Source organism: Oncorhynchus masou, chromosome 26, assembly GCF_036934945.1.
Source record: "Oncorhynchus masou masou isolate Uvic2021 chromosome 26, UVic_Omas_1.1, whole genome shotgun sequence".
In the NCBI taxonomy this organism is placed as follows: Eukaryota; Metazoa; Chordata; class Actinopteri; order Salmoniformes; family Salmonidae; genus Oncorhynchus; species Oncorhynchus masou.
In genome coordinates, this window is record NC_088237.1 from 5,153,030 (window position 1) to 5,177,620 (window position 24,591).

The 24,591-nt window shown below is 42.6% G+C and overlaps 1 protein-coding gene across 3 annotated transcripts in view; it reads left to right on the top strand.

Moving 5' to 3' along the window:
* Positions 1-16,692, top strand: part of klf8 (Kruppel like factor 8) — a 111,073-nt gene extending 94,381 nt beyond the window's left edge. For all 3 annotated transcript variants that reach the window (XM_064938175.1, XM_064938177.1, XM_064938178.1), the window contains exons 5-7: positions 830-941; positions 10,034-10,176; positions 12,392-16,692. In XM_064938175.1, the coding sequence (XP_064794247.1) occupies positions 830-941; positions 10,034-10,176; positions 12,392-12,573 (437 nt within the window). In that variant the 3' untranslated portion in view covers positions 12,574-16,692. The remainder of the gene's footprint in view (positions 1-829; positions 942-10,033; positions 10,177-12,391) is intronic.
* Positions 16,693-24,591: the final 7,899 nt, after the last annotated feature.

The following is a 24,591-nucleotide window of genomic DNA, read 5'->3' on the forward strand; positions in this document are numbered from 1 at the left end:
TCCAAATTGCACCTTGTGCGTTATACTATTACAACTTTCAAGAGTAAGTTGAAAGCTGGACTGAGTTCCTTACATGAAATAAATGTATTTTATTTTTATTTCACGGGAGAGAGGGTGGGGCACGGGAGAGAGGGTGGGGCACGGGAGAGAGGGTGGGGCACGGGAGAGAGGGTGGGGCACGGGAGAGAGGGTGGGGCACGTGAGAGAGGGTGGGGCACGTGAGAGAGGGTGGCGCACGGGAGAGAGGGTGGCTCACGGGAGAGAGGGTGGCGCACGGGAGAGAGGGGTGGAGTACGGAGGGAGGGACTTTTAGAAGGGGGCAGAGTTCTAGAAGAGAGGAGATGGGTCGTTTTGCCTTTGTATAAGGTGGGTTTCAGGCGTATTAGGGTTAACAGGTGGTGGGTTATCCCAACGTACAAAGTACAGTTATTTACCCCCATTCCAACCCCATCATCACAAACAATCCTCACTCTCACTCATTCTCAGGCAAGAGAACCTTTAAACAGTGCACTCACCACATTCTGACTAAAGGAGAAGGGAGAGGGGGGTTCACAAATACAATCAGCAGCCTCCGCAGCACAGCCAACCATACCTAAGTATATTGAGGAATTCTCTCACACCCAAATAGAAATTCAAATGAGCTCAGCTGGGATGCCTTGACTTACCTTTTGTGTTGCCAAGTACTGTGTGTTAATGCTGGATTTAAGTTGCTAACCCCTGTTGTTTGTCTTTCTTTATTTATACCCATCTTTCTTCCTCTCTCTTTCTTCCCTCGCTCTTCATCTCTCTCCCTCCCCCCCTTTCTCCGTCTACCCTTTTCTCCCTACAGTGCGTATCAAGCCTGGCTCGGCGTCCCCAGTGGAGTACCAGAGTGACAGTGATGTGGAGAGTGGGACAGAGTCGGGTTCAGCTTCCTTCAGTACACCGGGACTGGACACAGGGTGAGTGTCAGATAATGGAAGGTGGTGGTATAGGCCTGAACACAGGGTGGTGGTACTGTAGGACTCAGCTTCCTTCTTTGGACACAGGATGAGTGTTAAGGCTTCCGCATGCTTCCCAGCCAAAAGAGTTCGGAAACAGTTTGTGCATCTATTATGACAACATTTTGTGACGTTTTGCTTCGTTTTGGACTTCGGCAAGGGTCTTTTCAGCTGTTTGGGCACACCGTTTTTTTTCTCGGTAGCCGAAGTCTACGCCCCCTTGTCGGCGATTGGTCAACAGTATGGATTCTTCAATGAAGTGCCTGTTGTCATTCAACAAGAGACTTGTACTCATGCACATTTGTTCACTTGAGAAATACTGCACCAAACATCTTAGTCAGATGCAAAATTGCGCAACTAAGATCTCCTCAGCAAAAATGTATGACAGATTTCTTGAGTTATCATAGATAAATCTGGCTCCTGGCTACGGCGTCTCAAAATGGACAAGCGTTTTTTTTTCAAGCGAAGGCCTTTTAAGGGAACGAGCTCGGCAAGCGCCAGCCGAACTGAAGCAGGCTGACGCCTTCAGAGGATGGAGGCTGGGTGATACATTGTTGTTTTTTTTCATCAATATACGACAACAATACTTATTTCAGAAGTTATCTTGCATGACTTGTGGGTAGTTGAGTAGTCCTGTCATACACTGCCTTCATAAAGTATTCATACCCCTTGACTTATTCCACATTTTGTTGTTACAGCCTGAATTCAAATTGGATTCAATAGATTTTTTTCTCACCCATCTACACAGAATACCCCATAGTGACAAAGTGAAAGCATCTTTGTAGAAATGTTTGCATATGTATTGAAATACAGGGCCTCCCGAGTGGCGCAGCATCGCAGTGCTTGAGGCGTCACTACAGACACGGGTTTGATCCCAGGCATGTGCCTTTTTCTCAGGGGGGGGCTTCCGTCTGGCCACTCTCCCATAAAACCCATTTTGGTGAAGTGCTACAGAGACTTTTGTCCCGTCTCAGCCAAGGAACTCTGTAGTTCTGTCAGTGGTCGTTGGGTTCTTGGTCACCACCTCTTGCCCAGTTGCTCAGTTTGGTTGGACAGCCAGCTCTAGACAGTCTGGGTAGTTCCATACTTTTTCCATTTCCCACTGTGCTCTTGGAAAATTGCAACAGCCCCTAGATTTTTTATTTTATTTTACCTTTATTTAACCAGGTAGGCTAGTTGAGAACAAGTTCTCATTTACAACTGCGACCTGGCCAAGATAAAGCATAGCAGTGTGAACAGACAACAACACAGAGTTACACATGGAGTAAACACTTAAGTCAATAACACAGTAGAGAAAAAAAATAGTCTATATACATTGTGTGCAAAAGGCATGAGGAGGTAGGAGAATAATTACAATTTAGCAGATTAACATTGGAGTGATAAATGATCAGATGAACATGTGCAAGTAGAGATACTGGTGTGCAAAAGAGCAGAAAAGTAAATAAATAAAAACAGTATGGGGATGAGGTAGGTAAATTGGGTGGGCTATTTACAGATGGTCTATGTACAGCTGCAGCGATTGGTTAGCTGCTCAGATAGCAGATGTTTAAAGTTGGTGAGGGAAATAAAAGTCTCCAACTTCAGCGATTTTTGCAATTCGTTCCAGTCAGAGGTAGCAGAGAACTGGAAGGAAAGGCGGCCAAATGAGGTGTTTGCTTTAGGGATGATCAGTGAGACACACCTGCTGGAGCGCAGGGTGGGTGTTGCCATCGTGACCAGTGAACTGAGATAAGGCAGAGCTTTACCTAGCATGGACTTGTAGATGACCTGGAGCCAGTGGGTCTGGCAACAAATATGTAGCGAGGGCCAGCCGACTAGAGCATACAGGTCGCAGTGGTGGGTGGTATAAGGTGCTTTAGTAACAAAATGGATCTAGTTTGCTGAGTAGAGTATTGGAAGCTATTTTGTAGATGACATCGCCGAAGTCGAGGATCGATAGGACAGTCAGTTTTACTAGGGTAAGTTTGGCGGCGTGAGTGAAGGAGGCTTTGTTGCGAAATAGAAAGCCGACTCTAGATTTGATTTTGGATTGGAGATGTTTGATATGAGTCTGGAAGGAGAGTTTACAGTCTAGCCAGACACCTAGGTACTTATAGATGTCGACATATTCTAGGTCGTAATCATCCAGGGTGGTGATGCTAGTCGGGCGTGCGGGTGCAGGCAGCACCCGTTGAAAAGCATGCATTTGGTTTTATTAGCGTTTAAGAGCAGTTGGAGGCCACGGAAGGAGTGTTGTATGGCATTGAAGCTCGTTTGGAGGTTAGATAACACAGTGTCCAAGGAAGGGCCAGAAGTATACAGAATGGTGTCGTCTGCGTAGAGGTGGATCAGGGAATCGTCCGCAGCAAGAGCAACATCATTAATATATACAGAGAAAAGAATTGGCCGAGAATTGAACCCTGTGGCACCCCCATAGAGACTGCCAGAGGACCGGACAACATGCCCTCCGATTTGACACACTGAACTCTGTCTGCAAAGTAGTTGGTGAACCAGGCAAGGCAGTCATTAGAAAAACTGAGGCTGCCCATAAAAATATGGTGATTGACAGAGTCGAAAGCCTTGGCCAGGTCGATGAAGACGGCTGCACAGTACTCTCTTTTATCGATGGCGGTTATGATATTGTTTAGTACCTTGAGCGTGGCTGAGGTGCACCCGTGACCGACTCGGAAACCAGATTGCACAGCGGAGAAGGTACGGTGGGATTCGAGATGGTCAGTGTTGTTGACTTGGCTTTCGAAGACCTTAGATAGGCAGGGCAGGATGGATATAGGTCTGTAACAGTTTGAGTCCAGGGTGTCTCCCCTTTGAAGAGGGGGGTGACCGCGGCAGCTTTCCAATCCTTGGGGATCTCAGACGATATGAAAGAGAGGTTGAACAGGCTGGTAATAGGGGTTGCGACAATGGCGGCAGATAGTTTCAGAAATAGAGGGTCCAGACTGATCTGTACGGGTCCAGGTTTTGCAGCTCTTTCAGAACATCTGCTATCTGGATTTGGGTAAAGGAGAAGCTTGGGTAAAAGGAGGCTTGGGCGAGTAGCTGCGGGGGGGGGGGGATGTTGGTCGAGGTTGGAGTTGCCAGGAGGAAGGCGTGGCCAGCTGTTGAGAAATGCTTGTTGAAGTTTTCGATTATCATGGATTTATCGGTGGTGACCGTGTTACCTAGCCTCAGTGCAGTGGGCAGCTGGGAGGAGGTGCTCTTGTTCTCCATGGACTTTACAGTGTCCCAGAACTTTTTGGAGTTAGAGCTACAGGATGCAAATTTCTGATTGAAAAAGCTGGCCTTTACTTTCCTGACTGACTGCGTGTATTTGTTCCTGACTTCCCTGAACAGTTGCATATCGCGGGGACTATTCGATGCTATTGCAGTCCGCCACAGATTGTTTTTGTGCTGGAGTGAACCAAGGGCTATATCTGTTCTTAGTTCTGCATTTTTTGAACGGAGCATGCTTATCTAAAATGGTGAGGAAGTTACTTTTAAAGAATGACCAGGCATCCTCAACTGACGGGATGAGGTCAATATCCTTCCAGGATACCCGGGCCAGGTTGATTAGAAAGGCCTGCTCGCAGAAGTGTTTTAGGGAGCGTTTGACAGTGATGAGGATCACTCATCTCAAGGATGATCAAAGGAAATTGGATGCACCTGAGCTCAATTTGGAATGTGTGAATACTTATGTAAATGAGACATTTTTGTGTTTCATTTTCAGTTAAAAAAAAATGTTTAAAGCTGTAAAAGCATGTCTTCACTACTGGGTATTGGCAGGTCCTCCCGTAAGGAAAAAAATCTATTTAATCCATTTGAATTCAGGATGTAACACAACAAAATGTGGAATAAGTCAAGGGGTATGAATACTTTCTGAAGGCACTGTAGGAGTAGAGTGATACAGGGAGAGTGTTTTGCAGGACTGGGGTTGAGTGTATTAGAGAAAAGTGATATAGGGTGAATTTGCCCCTTCACTGGGGGTTTGGCTGTGGTGAGCTGGGCCCATCCCTCCTCTCCTCTCTCTGGCATTAATCACATTACTGCAGCACTGCTCTTCTCTGGACCCTTACATAACCCCTGAACACTGGAGGAGAGGCAGTGTGTATGTGGCACACAATGTGTAGTGAGGCAGCAACCGGGAGAGACAGAATGTATTCATGTGTATCTCTATTTGGTAGGAGGATGCAGCAACCTCAACACCCCAAGGCGTAGCTTTGTGTGTGTGTGTCAGAGCCTGCTGCACTCTATCTAACTGAAATGCAGGGTGTGTGCTTGGAGAGTTCACTTAGCTGACGTGTGTTTGTGTGTGTGTCAGAGCTTGCTGCACTCTATCGAACTGAAATGCAGGGTGTGTGCTTGGAGAGTTCACTTAGCTGGCGCGTGTGTGTGTGTGTGTGTGTGTGTGTGTGTGTGTGTGTGTGTGTGTGTGTGTGTGTGTGTGTGTGTGTGTGTGTGTGTGTGTGTGTGTGTGTGTGTCAGAGCTTGCTGTACTCTATCTAACTGAAATGCAGGGTGTGTGCTTGGAGAGTTCACTTAGCTGACGTGTGTTTGTGTGTGTGTCAGAGCTTGCTGCACTCGATCTAACTGAAATGCAGGGTGTGTGCTTGGAGAGTTCACTTAGCTGACGTGTGTTTGTGTGTTTGTGTGTGTTGCTGGGCAGGGTTGTCACAGAACTGGGTGTAAACAAGGTTACGTAATGCAGTTTGCCGTCACACCTCCTTATAAACGGTTTGGAGAGAGAGAAAGAGAAGGAGCGGGGTGAGTGAGTGTGTTAGAGAGGCGGGATGGGGTGAAGAAGGAATACTATTCTATTCTTTAGTGTGTTTGAGCCAACGACAGAGAGAGAGAGAGAGAGAGAGAGAGAGCGAAAGGAGTGAACTAGTTGGCAGGCAGGGTGGAGAAAGGGAAGGCCGGCCGCGAGGAACCCGGAGGATGGGAGGGAGAGCGAGAGGAAGGAAAGGAAGCAAGAGAGAGGAGAGATCAGCATTGAACTGGAAGCTGTCCAGCTGTATGGGTTTTCAACAGTTACTCTCTAGCCCTCTCTGCTGCCTGTGGCCTGTAACTTCACCCAGGGATCATAGATCACTATTAACTGTGATAACAATAATCTTAGTCATCAGTGATTACCAGGAGTGAGGCTCTGTTAGAATCATTTAAATTAACATAATTGACTATTATGTATGTATACTGAAGAAAAATATAAATGCAACAATTTCAAAGATTTTACTGAGTTACAGTTAATTGAAATCAACACATTAGGCCATATCTATGGATTTCACATGACTGGGAATACAGATATGCATCTGTTGGTCACAGATACCTTAAATGTAATGTAGGAGCGTGGATCACATACACATGGTTAGCAGATGTTAATGCGAGTGTAGCGAAATGCTTTTGCTTCTAGTTCCGACAATGCAGTAATACCCAACGAGTAATCTAACCTAACAATTTCACAACAACTACCTTATACACACAAGTGTAAAGGGATGAAGAATATGTACATAAAGATATATGAATGAGTGATGGTACAGAACGACATAGGCAAGATGCAGTAGATGGTATAGAGTACAGCATATACATATGAGATGAGTAATGTAGGGTATGTAAACATATAAAAGTTGCATTGTTTAAGGTGACTAGTGATACATTTATTACATAAAGATGGCAAGATGCAGTAGATGGTATTGGGTACAGTATATACATATGAGATGAGTAATGTAGGGTATGTAAACTTTATATTATGTGGCATTGTTTAAAGTGGCTAGTGATACATTTTTTACATCCATTTCCATTATTAAAGTGAGCTTGAGTTTTTTATTTTATTTTTAATTTTACCTTTATTTTACTAGACAAGTCAGTTAAGAACAAATTCTTATTTTCAATGACGGCCTAGGAACAGTGGGTTAACTGCCTGTTCAGGGGCAGAACGACAGATTTGTACCTTGTCAGCTCGGGGGTTTGAACTTGGAACCTTTCGGTTACTAGTCCAACGCTCTAACCACTTTGCTACCCTGCCGCCCCTGAGTTGAGTCAGTATGTTGGCAGCAGCCACTCAATGTTAGTGTTGGCTGTTAACAGTCTGATGGCCTTGAGATAGAAGCTGTTTTTCAGTCTCTCGGTCCCTGCTGATGCACCTGTACTGACCTCGCCTTCTGGATGATAACGGGGTGAACAGGCAGTGGCTCGGGTGGTTGTTGTCCTTGATGATCTTTATGGCCTTCCTGTGACATCGGTTGGTGTAGGTGTCCTGGAGGGCAGATAGTTTGCCCCCGGTGATGCGTTGTGCAGACCTCACTACCCTCTGGAGAGCTTTACGGTTGTGGGCAGAGCAGTTGCCATAACAGGCGGTGATACAGCCCGACAGGATGCCTTGCGAGGGTTAATACGTTTAAATGTTTTACTCACGTCGGCTGCAGTGAAGGAGAGTCCGCAGGTTTTGGTAGCGGGCCGTGTCAGTGGCACTGTATTGTCCTCAAAGCGAGCAAAGAAGTTGTTTAGTCTGTCTGGGAGCAAGACATCCTGGTCCGCGATGGGGCTGGTTTTCTTTTTGTAATCCGTGATTGACTGTAGACCCTGCCACATACCTCTCGTGTCTGAACCGTTGAACTGCGACTCTACTTTGTCTCTATACTGACGCTTAACTTGTTTGATTGCCTTGCGGAGGGAATAGCTACACTGTTTGTAATCGGTCAGTCATTATCTGATGTTACCACCATTTGCCTCATGCGGCATGACACAGGCTGTTGATTGTGACCTGTGGAATGTTGTCCCACTCCTCTTCAATGGCTGTGCAAAGTTGCTGGATATAGGCGGGAACTGGAACACGCTGTCGTACACGTTGATCCAGAGCATCCCAAACAGGCTCAATGTGTGACATGCCTGGTGAGTATGCAGGCTATGGAAGAACTGGAACATTTTCAGCTTCCAGGAATTGTGTACAGATCCTTGCAACATGGGGCCGTGCATTATCATGCTGAAACATGGGGTGATGAATGGCACGACAATGGTCCTCAGGATCTCGTCACGGTATCTCTGTGCATTCAAAATGCAATCGATAAAATGCATTTGAGTTTGTTGTCCATCGTTTATGCCAGCACATACCGTAAACCCACCACCATGGGGCACTCTGTTCACAACATTGACATCGGAAAACTGCTTACACACACAATGCCATACACACTGTCTGCCATCTGCCCGGTAGAGTTGAAACCGGGATTCATCCATGAAGAGCAAACTTCTCCAGTGTGCCAGTGGCCATCGAAGGTGGGCATTTTACCACTGAAGTCGGTTACGATGCTGAACTGCAATCAGATTAAGACCCTGGTGAGGACGACGAGCACGCAGATGAGCTTTCCTGAGAGGGTTTTGGCAGTTTGTGCAGAAATTCTTCAGTTGTGCAAACTCACAGTTTCATCAGCTGTCAGACCATCCTGTAGGTGAAGAAGCTGAATGTGTAAGTCATGGGCTGCATAGTTACACGTGGTCTGTGGTTGTGAGGCCGGCTGGACGTACTGCCAAATTCTCTAAAATGATGTTAGAGGCTGCTTATGGTAGAGAAATGAACATTCAATTCTCTGGCAACAGCTCTCGTGGACATTCCTGCAGTCAACATGCCAATTCAATGCTCCCTCCAAACTTGAGGCAGCTGTGGCATTGTGTTGTGTGACCAAACTGCACATTTTATAGTGGCCTTTTATTGTCCCCAGCACAAGGTGCACCTGTGTAATCGTCATGCTTTGTAATCAACGTCTTGATATTCCACACCTGTCAGATGGATGGATTATCTTGCCAAAGGCAACGCTTATTAAGGGATTTAAACAAATTTGTGCACAACATTTTTAAGAAATAAGCTGTTTGTTAGAATGGAACATTTCTGGGATCTTTTATTTCAGCTCATGAAAGATGGGACCAATACTTTACATGTTGTGTTTATATTTCTGTTCAGTGTAGTTCCCTCATGTAGTCATGTCCAAATTCGTAGGGGCGAATCACAACTTCCCATTGATATTTCTGTTCAGTGTAGTTCCCTCATGTAGCCATGTCCAAATTCGTAGGGGCGAATCACAACTTCCCATTGATATTTCTGTTCAGTGTAGTTCCCTCATGTGGCCATGTCCAAATTCGTAGGGGCGAATCACAACTTCCCATTGATATTTCTGTTCAGTGTAGTTCCCCCATGTAGCCATGTCCAAATTCGTAGGGGCGAATCACAACTTGCCATTTATATTTCTGTTCAGTGTAGTTCCCTCATGTAGCCATGTCCAAATTCGTAGTGGCAAATCACAACTTCCCATTGACATCAATGCTTGACTAAGTAAATAAAATTGGAAGTTAGGATTCGCCCGAATAGTGTCACCTAATGATGATGCAGCAATGACAAAATCATTTGTAAGACTTCTATTCATCAATCATACAGATCCGTACAATAGAGTGCATGAACAATAAACCCATGGATAGGTGTTAATTGTCCAGTCAGCCGCACTAGGGCAGTTCCCTATAGGTGTTACATCACAGTCCTTTCCTTCTAGGTTTAGTTAGGGCTTAGACAGTATGGGCAGGGTTGGGGAGGTAAACCTTATAGAACATGACTGCTCATGTAACACTAACATTTAAAGACCTTTTATCAAGCCCACATTGTGTATTTCAATATGTTGTTGCTGTTATACTCATATTCTATTGGATGTCATGTACTTGTATTTTCTATTGTTTTAGTGACTATTTGTATGTGCATTGTGGCTGTGTAAAGGCCCTTACCTGCCCAGAGACTACTGGTGCAAATGACTTCTTTTCTACCCCCAGCATATTTCCATGGAAGTTGCACTACTGTAATATTGGTGTTGGTTAATGTGCACTGTCTCGGTCAAATTCAAATAATGATCCTAATTACATTTCAAATATGATTTGAACCCAGGTCTTAAGAGTTAATATACCGGTAGCTAGCTGCTTTCTAGTAATCCTGCTAATACAGGTGATCCTCTGACATTCTGTCATTTCACTAAATACATGACTCAGTGCATCTTACTCCAGCCTCACCCATATAATGTCTGCCCTCTCTCTCTCTTTGTCACTCTCAGGTCAGGCGTAGACATGGACATGCAGGTGGATCCTGATTCGCCGGATATGAAGAGGAGGCGTGTCCATATGTGTGACTATGATGGCTGTAACAAGGTGTACACCAAGAGCTCACACCTTAAAGCCCACCGCAGGATACACACAGGTAACACCAGTGTTGGGAAAGTAATATATTACTAACTGAAACTTTTTTGCTTTGCTTTCATGGAAAAAAATCCCAATCTCACAGTTTATTTCATTGTTTGTTTAACTGTCAGAGGGAGCAGGGCGAGCCGTGCGTACTCTACCAAAGATAGGCTACTTACTAAGTCAGGTTGGATCACTGCTTTCTCCTTCCATCTGATAGGCTACTTACTATGTCAGGTTGGATCACTGCTTTCTCATTCCATCTGATGGGCTACTTACTAACTCAGGTTGGATCACTGCTTTCTCCTTCCATCTGATAGGCTACTTACTAAGTCAGGTTGGATCACTGCTTTCTCCTTCCATCTGTGGCGCTGCTTAATTAGCCGTATACTGTATCCTGTAAGCCAAACATCTGTACAGATTTCCTCTCCTTTCATTGAAAATCTTTCCCTGGAGCCGCCAGTTCTTTCTGTTAGACCTCACATACACAGCCTATAGAGATGTATAGACATCAGAGGTGCGCCCTCTATACATTTCTATGGACAGCAGCCCGTCATTATATTTCTCAAAACACCCTTTCTCCGCTCGCTCAAGAACTAAATGAGGAAACAAGTGGAGATCGGATCATGGAAACACACCCGGTGGAGATAAGATTCTGAAAGTAACACACGTTGTTTGACAAGGTAACTGTAATACATTTAACCCAAGTAATGATTTACTTTACTCTGTTGCTCATAAAATGTATCAGATTACGTTACGTGTTAGTTCTGTAACGCGATACCCCCAACACTGGGTAACACACACCCTGACCCGCCCACATACTCACCTATAGCCCATGACTGATCCAGGGCCCGCATTCTGGAGCCTAGTGTTGCCCATCTCCCATCCTCAAGTACACCCAACAGTACACATTTTTTATTGCAGGCCCCGACAAGCACACCTGATTCAACTGATCATCAAGCCCTAAATTAGTTCAATGAGGTATGTTTGACCCAGGCTACACACCTTTTATGCTGTTGGGAGTTCTCGACGACTGGAGTTGGGAAACACTGCTGTAGCCAATGAATAGCCACTGCTGTAGCCAACTGCTCTTAAATGCTAGTAAAACTAAGTGCATGCTCTTCAACCAATTGCTGCCCGCACCCGCCTGCCCGACTAGCATCACTACTCTAGAATATGTGGACAACTACAAATACTTGGATGTCTGCTTAGACTGTAAACTCTCCTTCCGGACTCATATCAAACATCTCCAATCCAAAATTAAATCTAGAATCGGCTTCCTATTTCGCAAACAAAGCCTCCTTCACCCATGCTGCCAAACATACCCTCGTACAAAATAGCCTCCAGCACTCTACTCAGCAAATTGGATGCAGTCTATCACAGTGCCGTCCGTTTTGTCACCAAAGACCCATAATACTACCCACCACTGCGACCTGTATGCTCTCACTGCGACCTGTACGCTCTCACTGGCTGGCCCTCACTACATATCCGTCGCCAAACCCACTGGCTCCAGGTCATCTATAAGTCTTTGCTAGGTAAAGCTCCGCCTTATCTCAGCTCACTGGTCACCATAGCAACACCAACCCGTACATCTCACTGGTCATCCCCAAAGCTAACACCCCCTTAGGCCGCCTTTCCTTCCAGTTCTGTGCTGCCAATGACAGGAACGAACTGCAAAAATCACTGAAGCTGGAGACTTATATCTTACCGATCGCTGCACCTGTACACAGCCCATCTGTAAATAGCACAACCAACTACCTCATCCCCATATTGTTATTTACCCTCTTGCTCTTTTGCACCCCAGTATCTCTACTTCATATCATCATCTGCACATCTATCACTACAGTGTTAATGATAAATTGTAATTATTTCGCCTCTATGGCCTATTTGTTGCCTTACCTCCCTAATCTTACTACATTTGCACACACTGTACATATATTTTTCTATTGTGTTATTGACTGTACGTTTGTTTATCCCATGTGTAACTATGTGTTGTTGTATGTGTTGAACTGCTTTGCTTTATCTTGGCCAGGTCACAGTTGTGAATGAGAACTTGTTCTCAACTGGCCTACCTGGTTAAATAAAGGTGGAAAAAGTTTTTAAAAATAGGCACGTTGCGTAGATCTATGCTATAACTTCTTATCTGAAGATGCCTCGTTTTTTCTCAATTACATGCACTGAATGTACTTCCTATTAAACCAATCAACCAACTAACTCTGTCTTCTTCCCTGTAGGAGAGAAGCCATACCACTGTACATGGGAGGGCTGTACCTGGAGGTTCGCCCGGTCAGACGAGCTGACACGACACTTCCGTAAACACACGGGCATCAAGCCCTTCCGCTGCACCGACTGTGACCGCTCCTTCTCCCGGTCCGACCACCTAGCCCTGCACCGGAGACGCCACGTCATGATGTGAACCATGACCTCTGGCCCCTGATCTTTAAACCCTTCCCCCTACTACCATCATCACCCCCCCCTCGGTACTCAACTGAAACTCAGATGGGAGGGGCTAAACCCTGGATTGTCACTTCCTGTTCCTGTCTCTTTTCTCTCCTCGTCCTCTAATTTGAACTGTGGGTCATCATGGAGATCAGGAAATGATAGAGATGGAGAACACAGATTGCAAAGTAAATGATGAGAGCGGTTCATTGTTGTTATTTGGTTGCCCAGCACCTGAAGGGGGAGTCCACCACTCTTCACAGCCACCCTCACCCCAATGCTTACCTTCTCATCTCTCCCTCACACCCCACTCAGTGTGACCATGGCATGACGCCATCCTCCTCTATGGCTTCCTATCCTATCCTGGACTGAGAGAGAGACAGAGAACGGACTTTGAAATGATGCAGGGATGCCTACACCATACACTCAGCTCAGAGGAAGAAGATGATGTTTGTTGACTTCAGAGGGGAAGATACTGTAGATACCTTTACTGTATTTTCCCTCTCAACTTCTGTGATCCTGCATTGTGTGTGCGTGCGTGCGTTAGTGAAGCGTGTGCTATTTAAAGACAGTTGAAGATGCTTAAAGTCCTCTCCTCCATATTCTTCCCGAGCAGAGTCCGCAGACTCCTCGGGGTGTGTGGGGTAGAACTGTTCTATTCTATCTAATTCAAACCCCCCCCCACTCCCCCATCCCCTAAAACAGGGAGCTACAAGACTGTGAATTTTTATTAAGATTCTGTTTTCCTCCGTTTCAATCAGAAATGAAATCATGTTCACTTGCCCCACATTTTTAACTTGTTTGTTCAGTAACAGTATTTGTTGTTTAAAAAAGTTAGTTTTTCCTTCTTCTCCTTCCCTCCTTCTCTTTGCCAGTGAATGGCTCTTAACAGAATAACATCCTTTTTTTGTCCATTTCAAATCCTTAGATTGTGTTTGAGGCTGTGAAAGTATAAGAAAAAAAAGTTTGAGATTACAAATGGAACTCTCGCAGGGATCTAGGGGAGCTTGTGTGTGTGTGTTTTTGCGTGTGTATGGACGTGTGTGTGTGTGTGTGTGTGTGTGTGTGTGTGTGTGGAACAAATAATCAGAACTGATGATTTTAGAAGTGTGTGTTTGGGGCAGCAGAGTGTTACCTCTTGCTCGTCGGCGCCTTAATGAATCAAAGTCAATCTGAGAAACTCTGGTTTTAGAAACGCGCGTTTATTTTGGTCTTCAGGGTTACCCAGGAAACGGGGTCTTATCGCCCTGACGACAGGTCACGAGGCACTCTCTTTTTTGTTACAAGCATTTCTACCCAGACTCAGATCAGGGCTTGTATTTACAGAGTCACAGAGTAAGATTTTTGATCTAGGATCAGGTCTGCCCTTTCCATACGATCTTATTCATTATGATCTCAAAGGCAAAACTGATCCTAGATCAGGAATTTACTGATCTTCATGTCTTAAGCTGGCTGTTTTTAGCTCCTGCTCTCTGGGTTCACTTGATTATGCAACTTCCACAGACCTCACTCCTTACGCTGTACTGGGGTCAGTGGATAAGTATGTCTTGATAGTGGAACATACAAAGAGCTCACTCCAAAGTGCTGTTATGGAGTAAGTAGCTACATATATCTTGCTACTGGGACATACACAGATCTTGCTCCTAAGGGCTGTACTGAAGCCAGTGGCTAAGTACGTGTTACCACTGGAACGCACAGCTCCTGTGGTACTAGTGCTGAGTGATTAACTGAAATGTCGGTTATTTTACGTTTTTCAAACAACTAATTGACCAACATCAGTTCAATTATTTAAATTCCATTGTTCCGTTTTTTTTCTTGGTGAGCTCATTGCACAGTTTCTGTACAAATAAATCAGATATAGACTGAAATGTTTGATGTAAGGAGGGAGTTGTAGTTTCAACAGGGCCAATATTCTAAATAGTTTAGCTCATAAAACGCGGTGAATAACTACAATGACCAGAATCCATTGCGCATCTACTTGTCTGGTCTATGTTTTCTTTTACACCAACTATGGAAGAGACAGAAGAATGCGTGATGGTGAGAGGATACAGAGAGCAGCTGTTGGTTCGCAAGGTATCTGTACCTGCAAATACATGATCTAAGTGATTTGATATTTGGTATTCAGCAGTCATAAAATATGCGTTATTTACTTTGAAGCACTACTAAAATAGTGATTTTGTCAGACAGCATAGGCAGCAGCTCTATAGAGATGAGATGAGTTGGAATGAAATACAAATACAAAACTACAACTCCCTCCTACATCAAACAGTTCAGGCTGTAAAGTCATCAAATAAAACAAATGTAATATACACAACAGCTGAAATATTTGATTAAAGTGATGTGAATAAATGTTGGTTAATATAAGTGATGCACAGTAATGGGCAGTCACTACCACCATGGGACTTTTATTATTTGTTTTGTTCTGTGTTATTACAGCATTCAACCCACATAATGCATAGTGCATTTAATGAACCGACCTCAAAAAGTACTAATCGCTCAGCACTATGTGGGACATACATACAGAGAGGGCATACTTGAGGACATGTAAACAACTTGTTTGGCTGTCTCGCTAGCAGTCGCAGCAGCCATAATCATTTCAAACGCTAGCTAAATAAAGCACGAGCGAATTTAACATCCCTTTTCTGTTCTGACAATTTAAAAACAAAATGCAGATAATGCTTGTCTGACTCTGAGCCCAGCCTTGGTGAGTTGAGTTGAGCGCATGCCGGAAGCAGCGAGAGATCTTATTGGTCCACACAGAGCAATGCAATGTTCCTATGAGTTTCTCTCATTCTCTGCTTCGACTCCTAACAATGATACTAAGCACATCTTTCTAGAAGAGTATATGCATTTGATTGCAACTTGTTTTGTTTTGTAAACTGTTCATATTAGATGTTAAGGACTATGAGAATAATGAAAAAGAATAAGAAGTGTACATTCTGTATATAAATCAAAAAGCATAATAAATGTAACAGGTGGAGTTCTATTTTTAACACTGACTAGACAATGTGAAAATATCATTTGTATTTTCTTTTCTCCTCTGTTGGATGGATTTACAAATGAAATGTGTATAAAAAGTTAAATTCCTTCTTTACAAAAAAAATCCCTCAAAATCGGTCCCTTTTGTGTTGTGCTCACTGTTGTTGCATGGAGAGTAGCATTTGTTTTTGTGAAGTTGGTGAGCATGTCGGTGTGAACATGGTGCCCTAACCTAACAGTTATGATGACCTGCAACAAGCACTGAAAAATCTGAAGAACCATCTCGACCATATCCTTATCCCAAAAGTCACCCTATTCCCTATGTGTAGTGCATTACCTTAGGGTTCTGGTCAAAAGTAGTGCACTATATAGAGAGAAGGATGCAATTGTGGACACACCCCAATGCTGAAAAACTGATAATGTGTCATATCTGTTGTCGTTGGTCAAACCCACCTCAATGCATAGACATGGCAATGCCAGTGATATACAAGACACCAACTCATCCATATGAAATAACATCAGAATCCTTTTTAATGTACTCCATATACCACAAAGAAAACCATCCAGTAGTACATCAATACACCACGATAGTGATGCTCTTGCCAAGAACATGCATCTATGGTTCGGACTTGGCAGCATACGACTGAAGACTTCATGACCATCTGCTCCTTATTGTATCTGAACAAGCACGTTTATCCACTATTTGCTAGTCACCCATCACTTCTACAATACGGCACCACATAATGTAAGGGTAAATTGATTGATTGTGTGTGTGTGTGTGTGTGTGTGTGTGTGTGTGTATTACTGAACGTGTGTGAGTGTGCTTTTTCTTATCATTAATCAAAACTTAAGAAATCATAATTTTAGGTATTTTTTATTGAATGCAGTAATTTATGGGCCAGTACTATATTACTCAGTGCAATGCAGTTATCGTTATAATAATACAAGTCATTAATATTATTTCTTTTGTATTTGTACAGAACAAATGTGTAAAGATCAGTGAGGAAAACGTGAGCTTTTTGATACTGTGAGATGTTGTTTCATTAAGTCAGTTTCCCCCTGTACAGTTGTGATTTACCCCCACTCCTTTTATAGAATAAAATGTTTTTGGTTCAGATTGATGATGCAATGTCTTTATTGTTGATTTTTACGTGCTGCCGACACCAGCCACAGGCGTATGCGCCATCTCACACGTTGATTTTGTCCATCGACAAACACACATGAAACATTAATGGACTTGTTGTTGCTAGCTAATTTGTCCTGGAAGATACACATTTGGTTGTTATTTTACCTGAAATGCATTTAGTCCTTTTCTACGGAATCTTTGTATAATTTTGTAGTAGTGTGTGATTGCGGCCCGCAATTTGGGGAGTTCCTGCGGTTGCACAATCAAACAGGATGTAAAACAGCACATTTAAAGTATTCACTCAGTTTAAGTGTTTTCATTTCAAATCAAATGTTATTGGTACACAGATTTCAACTGCACATTTCAAGCTTTCACTCCGTTTAAAAAAAAATTAGTATCAAATCTAATTTTGGTCGCATACACAGATTTCCATTTGTTATGGAAGGTGCAGCTAAATGCTTTTGTTCCTAGCTCCAACAGTGCACTAGAATGTCTCGCAAATGCAATACATACATTTTTTGTATCTTAACAACAAATAAAGAAATAACAATCCAAGTAGGTATATATATATATATACAGTGCCTTGCAAAAGTATTCGGCCCCCTTGAACTTTGCGACCTTTTGCCACATTTCAGGCTTCAAACATAAAGATATAAAACTGTATTTTTTTGTGAAGAATCAACAACAAGTGGGACACAATCATGAAGTGGAATGACATTTATTGGATATTTCAAACTTTTTTAACAAATCAAAAACTGAAAAATTGGGCGTGCAAAATTATTCAGCCCCTTTACTTTCAGTGCAGCAAACTCTCTCCAGAAGTTCAGTGAGGATCTCTGAATGATCCAATGTTGACCTAAATGACTAATGATGATAAATACAATCCACCTGTGTGTAATCAATTCTCTGTATAAATGCACCTGCACTGTGATAGTCTCAGAGGTCCGTTAAAAGCGCAAAGAGCATCATGAAGAACAAGGAACACACCAGGCGTGCAAAACTGATAGAGACATACCCCAAGCGACTTACAGCTGTAATCGCAGCAAAAGGTGGCGCTACAAAGTATTAACTTAAAGGGGCTGAATAATTTTGCACGCCCAATTTTTCAGTTTTTGAATTGTTAAAAAAGTTTGAAATATCCAATAAATGTCGTTCCACTTCATGATTGTGTCCCACTTGTTGTTGATTCTTCACAAAAAAATACAGTTTTATATCTTTATGTTTGAAGCCTGAAATGTGGCAAAAGGTCGCAAAGTTCAAGGGGGCCGAGTACTTTCGCAAGGCACTGTGTATATATATATATATATTAGTGAGAATATCATTACACTGTGTGTATAGACAGAATATCATTGGGAAAAGTTAATGGTACGTACAGTTGATTTTTTTTATTTAACCTATATTTAACTGGCTTTGCCTCTCAAGGACATTCAGAGACTCTATTGACAGTTAGGGCTGATGCGGTGACCATCATGTCACATCGGCAGTCACGAGTCATGAAGGCAGTCAAATTCCACGTGACCATTTAGTCACGGTAATTAGGCTTCTCCAAGCTCTGACGCTGCTGATGGTCATTAGTAGCCTACCAAACTTGCTAACTGCCTTGTACTCAGCACTCTATTGCCCTCTAATCACTCTGACATTAATGGAAATGTAATGGAAAATCTAATCAAACACTTCATGAAAGCCCATGAATTCATGTTGCACAACATTTCTATAGGCTATACAATTGTGTTAGAAAACAGAGTGATGGCCTCTATTTAAAAGAGGACGATCCCATCAGCTTTCTATAGGCTGGGACTACTATATTTATTTCTCAACATTCCTAATATATAAAAAAAAAACCCGGGAACAGCGTCCACTATTTAAGTGCATACACTGCATTCGGAAAGTGTTCAGAACACTCAAGTTTTTATGTTACAGCCTTATTCCAAAATTTATTAAATCTACACACAATACTACACCATAATCACAAAGCCAAAACAGGATTTTAGACACTTTTGATCACATTTACATCATTAAGCACCTTTGGCAACAATTACAGCCTGGAGTCTGCTTGGGTATGACGCTACAAGCTTGGCACACCTGTATTTGGGGAGTTTATCCCATTCTTCTCTGCAGATCCTCTCAAGCTCTGTCAGGTTGGACGGTGAGCGTCACTGCACAGCAATTTCCAGGCCTCTCCAGAAATGTTCGATCAGGTTTTATGTCCAGGCTCTGGTTTTGTCTCTCAAGGACATTCAGAGACTTGTCCTGAAGCCAGTCCTGCGTTGTCTTGGCTGTGTGCTTTGGGTCGTTTTCCTGTTGGAAGGTGAACACACCTACCCATCCAGGGTTTTTCTTTATTTGTACTATTTTCTACATTGTAGAATAATTGGTGTCAGAAGTGATTGACACACTTTATAAAAATTAACAATAATGAGTGTATAAAACTAGAAAAGTATATTTCCTTGAATAAAGTGTGGTGTGAATGCTATCTTGTGAAGCATTGATTGATAGGATAGGATAGGATAGGATAGGATAGCCTTAACATGTAAAAGTTGGTGTGGTGTCTCTAGCTTAAACTGTTCAAGACGTATTGTTGGTGGCTATTGTATGCAAATGTATGCACATTTATATAGTTACAGTTCATGCAAGTTTCACAGAATGTTAAGTTAGGATAGCCTGAACATGTGAAAGGTGGTTTGGTGCCTATAGCCTGAATGACTTACTGTTGGTGGGATATTTAATGCAAATCTATAGTTATAGTTGATCAACGTTTTTAAGAATTTGAATTTGGGATAAGAGGAACATGTGAATGTTGGTTTAGTGTCTCTAACTTGAACCGATCAAGAGTTACTGTTGGTGGGTTATTTTATGTTAATTTATGCAAATGTTTAGAATTATAGTTCATTTATATAATTATAGTTGATAACATTTTTAATAATTTGAAGTTAGATAGCCCGAACATGTGAACGTTGGTTTGGTGTCTCCAGCTTGAATGGTTGAAAAGTTACTGTTGGTGGGTTATTTTATGGAAATGTATGAAAATATATATAGTTATAGTTGATAAAGTTAGAAAAAATGTTAGGATAGCCTGAACATTGTTAGTTTGTTGGTTTGGTGTATCTAGCTTGAGCGGTTCAAGAGTTACTGTTGGTGAGTTGTGTTGTGCTAATTTATGCAAATGGTACAGTTGTAATTTATAACATTTGAACAAGATTTTAAGTTAGGATAGTCTGAACATGTGAATATTGGTTTGGTGTCTCTAGCTTGAACGGATCAAGAGTTACTGTTGGTGAGTTGTGTTGTGCTAATTTATGCAAATGGTACAGTTGTAATTTATAACATTTGAACAAGATTTTAAGTTAGGATAGTCTGAACATGTGAATATTGGTTTGGTGTCTCTAGCTTGAACGGATCAAGAGTTACTGTTGGTGAGTTGTGTTGTGCTATTTTATTCTAATTCAAATTTTTCATAGTTTCTAAATGATTTTTTGAGAATTTCAAGTTAGGATAAACTTAGCTTTTCAAATTTGGACCTGGACCATTTTGAAAGCTACCACTGTATTCCTATTGTTCTCATTCAAACCCATGTTTATTTATGAAACATGTAAATGGTTATAGTTCCAAAAGTATACATAGTATCAGATCACCTTTGACAAGCCATAGAAGTTGAACATCTCAACGTTGGTTTGGTGTTGATAGCTTAAGTTATAATGGTGGCAGGACCTCTTCATGTCCCAAAAATAATACATGCCCATCTTATCCTATGAGCCCCTTATGTTTAGCTTGGTGTGTTCTTTGGTATGTCTGTCCTTATTAGGACTCGTAGACTATGTGTCTCTTCTAACATTCCTTCAGCATCTTCATGTCCTAAAAATAATATATGTACTATGTCTATAGTCCATCAGTTGGTCATTTGGCTGACCCCCTCCTTTGTGTGTCCCTCTGAGCTCTGTATGTCCAGCTGTCCTATGCTCTCATGACCTTGCTTTCGTTTCCTGTCCTCTACAATAGACCATGCATTTTACCCTAAACATTTATGCATTTTATGGCTTTGGCCATTACGTCTGTTATTTCTTGGTTTCCTGTTTTTACCAGAATCTCATTTTGTCTGTCATAGTTGAAGTGTACCTATGATGAAAATTACAGGCCTCATCTTTTTAAGTGGGAGAACTTGCACAATTGGTGGCTGACTGAATGCAAATAGGAAGTTTATTAGGGATTTTGGTACATGGGGGAAGAAGGAGGAATTCACCAATCACTTCACAGTCCACAAGCCGTTCTCTTTGTTCGTTCCGCTTTCCAGGGGTAGTCCTCACACTCGGGTCCTCAGCCAATCAAGTCTGGTACACAAGGGGGGTAGTCCGACAGACCAGGTCACAACAGGTACTCACAAATAGTATGCTCTCTTCTCCCACTCTTCATAACGCACTTGGTTCTCTCCTACTCTGCCCCTTTGTGCAGGCTGCTTCCTTCTTTATCCCCAAGCACTCCCTGGCTTAACGAACAACAGCATTTCCTCGTTGGGGCAGGAAGTCCATATCAGGATCGGGGGTGGAGCCATCGGGCTGCCAGATATCTCCCCTCGATAACCACTCCCCTCACCTCTCCCTGCCGTCTGCCACAATATATACATTTTTTACATATATTTAACCCCTTATTTTTGCTGGCACAAAACTACCTCCATACTTACATTAATTTGTATAGGTTACCTTTGAATGAGTCCCGTGGTGCTTGTGGGAGTCGTGTTTGTGCGAGTCTCCCTTTTCTATAGAGTGGTCATAGTTTGTACGACAAACCGCTCAGATGCTACAAATGTTTTTGTGAGAAGACCCATTTTTGGGATGGGTTCTAAATTAGAAGCTTAAGGGGTGCCATATATGAAGCATGCAATAGAACCCTTTTTGGTTCTTTCCAGAACCGTTTTTTTCTAAGTGCGTGGTTCTGGTCAGACTCTAAACTACAGTTGTTGCGTATGAAAACTGAACGTAATGCAAAGGGAAGTTATCGGGTGAAGTATGAAGCGACTGAACAGAGACAGCTTTACAGCTCTTTACAGTCCGACAAACTAGCCAGTGGAGTTATTTAGAGCACAGAGCCCGATCCTGAGAAGTGGGACGAAGCTAGAGCCCTGTACGGAATTAATTTTAAGCCCGAGCCCTGCACATGCCTGTAATGTTCAGGCCCTACACTACCCAGGCCCGATTTGCTTCTACCAAATTTAAGCCCAGCCCAGCCCTGCCCGAAACCCGACATCATAAATAACTTCCTCCATTAATAAATCCATTAGCTGCTCTGTCTGTCACTCGATCGCTAGGGTTTCTGAGATAATGGTGTTGATGTGAGCCATGACCATCCTTTCAAAGCACTTCATGGCTACAGACGTGAGTGCTACGGGTTGGTAGTCAATTAGGCAGTTTAGCTTAGTGTTTTTGGGCACAGGGACTATGGTGGTCTGCTTGAAACATATTGGTATTACAGACTCGGACAGTGAGAGGTTGAAAATGTCAGTGAAGACACTTGCCAGTTGGTCAGCGCATGCTCGCAGTACACATCCTGGTAATCTGTCTGGCCTTGCGGCCTTGTGAATTTTGGCCTGTTTAAAGGTCTTACTCACATAAGTTTTTGCTTGTAAGCAGGAATCAGGAGTATAGAATTAAGGTCAGATTTTCCAAATGGAGGGCGAGCTTTGTATGCATCCCTGTGTGTGGAGTAAAGGTGGACCAAAGTTGTTCTCCCTCTGGTTGCACATTTATTTATTTTTTTTAATCTTTATTTTACTAGGCAAGTCAGTTAAGAACAAATTCTTATTTTCAATGACGGCCTAGGAACAGTGGTCAGAACGACAGATTTTGTACCTTGTCAGCTCAGGGATTTGAACTTGCAACCTTTCGGTTACGAGTACAATGCTCTAACCACTAGGCTACCCTGCTGCCCATGCTGATATAAATATTAGGGATCAATGAAAGAAAGCCATCTAAATACTCTATATGAATATTCGTCTCAGTTACAGCACCAATTGGTACATTTAAAAATACTCTGATCTTGTAGATTATTTAGGGTTAGGAAAGTATTTATGAATCATAAAAAACAGGTTTGGAGAGCTTTTATGAATGAAAGATAGAAATCGGTGGAGAATTGCCACATTCAGCTCTTTAACCCATGGTAATGTTGGAAGATGAGTGTAGATAGAATTACAGTGCCTTGCGAAAGTATTCCGCCCCCTTGAACTTTGCGACCTTTTTCAACATTTCAGGCTTCAAACATAAAGATATAAAACTGTATTTTTTTGTGAATAATCAACAACAAGTGGGACACAATCATGAAGTGCAAAATTATTCAGCCCCTTTACTTTCAGTGCAGCAAACTCTCTCCAGAAGTTCAGTGAGGATCTCTGAATGATCCAATGTTGACCTAAATGACTAATGATGATAAATACAATCCGCCTGTGTGTAATCAAGTCTCCGTATAAACGCACCTGCACTGTGATAGTCTCAGAGGTCCGTTAAAAGCGCAGAGAGCATCATGAAGAACAAGGAACACACCAGGCAGGTCCGAGATACTGTTGTGAAGAAGTTTAAAGCCGGATTTGGATACAAAAAGATTTCCCAAGCTTTAAACATCCCAAGGAGCACTGTGCAAGCGATAATATTGAAATGGAAGGAGTATCAGACCACTGCAAATCTACCAAGACCTGGCCGTCCCTCTAAACTTTCAGCTCATACAAGGAGAAGACTGATCAGAGATGCAGCCAAGAGGCCCATGATCACTCTGGATGAACTGCAGAGATCTACAGCTGAGGTTGGAGACTCTGTCCATAGGACAACAATCAGTCGTATATTGCACAAATCTGGCCTTTATGGAAGAGTGGCAAGAAGAAAGCCATTTCTTAAAGATATCCATAAAAAATGTTGTTTAAAGTTTGCCACAAGCCACCTGGGAGACACACCAAACATGTGGAAGAAGGTGCTCTGGTCAGATGAAACCAAAATGTAACTTTTTGGCAACAATGCAAAACGTTATGCTTGGCGTAAAAGCAACACAGCCCATAACCCTGAACACACTATACCCACTGTCAAACATGGTGGTGGCAGCATCATGGTTTGGGCCTGCTTATCTTCAGCAGGGATAGGGAAGATGGTTAAAATTGATGGGAAGATGGATGGAGCCAAATACAGGACCATTCTGGAAGAAAACCTGATGGAGTCTGCAAAAGACCTTAGACTGGGACGTAGATTTGTCTTCCAACAAGACAATGATCCAAAACATAAAGCAAAATCTACAATGGAATGGTTCAAAAATAAACATATCCAGGTTTTAGAATGGCCAAGTCAAAGTCCAGACCTGAATCCAATCGAGAATCTGTGGAAAGAACTGAAAACTGCTGTTCACAAATGCTCTCCATCCAACCTCACTGAGCTCGAGCTGTTTTGCAAGGAGGAATGGGAAAAAATTTCAGTCTCTCGATGTGCAAAACTGATAGAGACATACCCCAAGCGACTTACAGCTGTAATCGCAGAAAAAGGTGGCGCTACAAAGTATTAACTTAAGGGGGCTGAATAATTTTGCACACCCGATTTTTCAGTTTTTGATTTGTTAAAAAAGTTTGAAATATCCAATAAATGTCGTTCCACTTCATGATTGTGTCCCACTTGTTGTTGATTCTTCACAAAAAATACAGTTTTATATCTTTATGTTTCAAGCCTGAAATGTGGCAAAAGGTCGCAAAGTTCAAGGGGGCCGAATACTTTTGCAAGGCACTGTATAACAGGAAGAATAGTGTACAATAGTAGGCTATGCTCTCGTCTATTGCCTGCACTTAACCATGGAACTGTGTGATGACATAGTCAAGTATTGCGCCATGAGTCGGGTTCCAACTTTTACGACTTGGTCTGTGCTCCGCTCCAT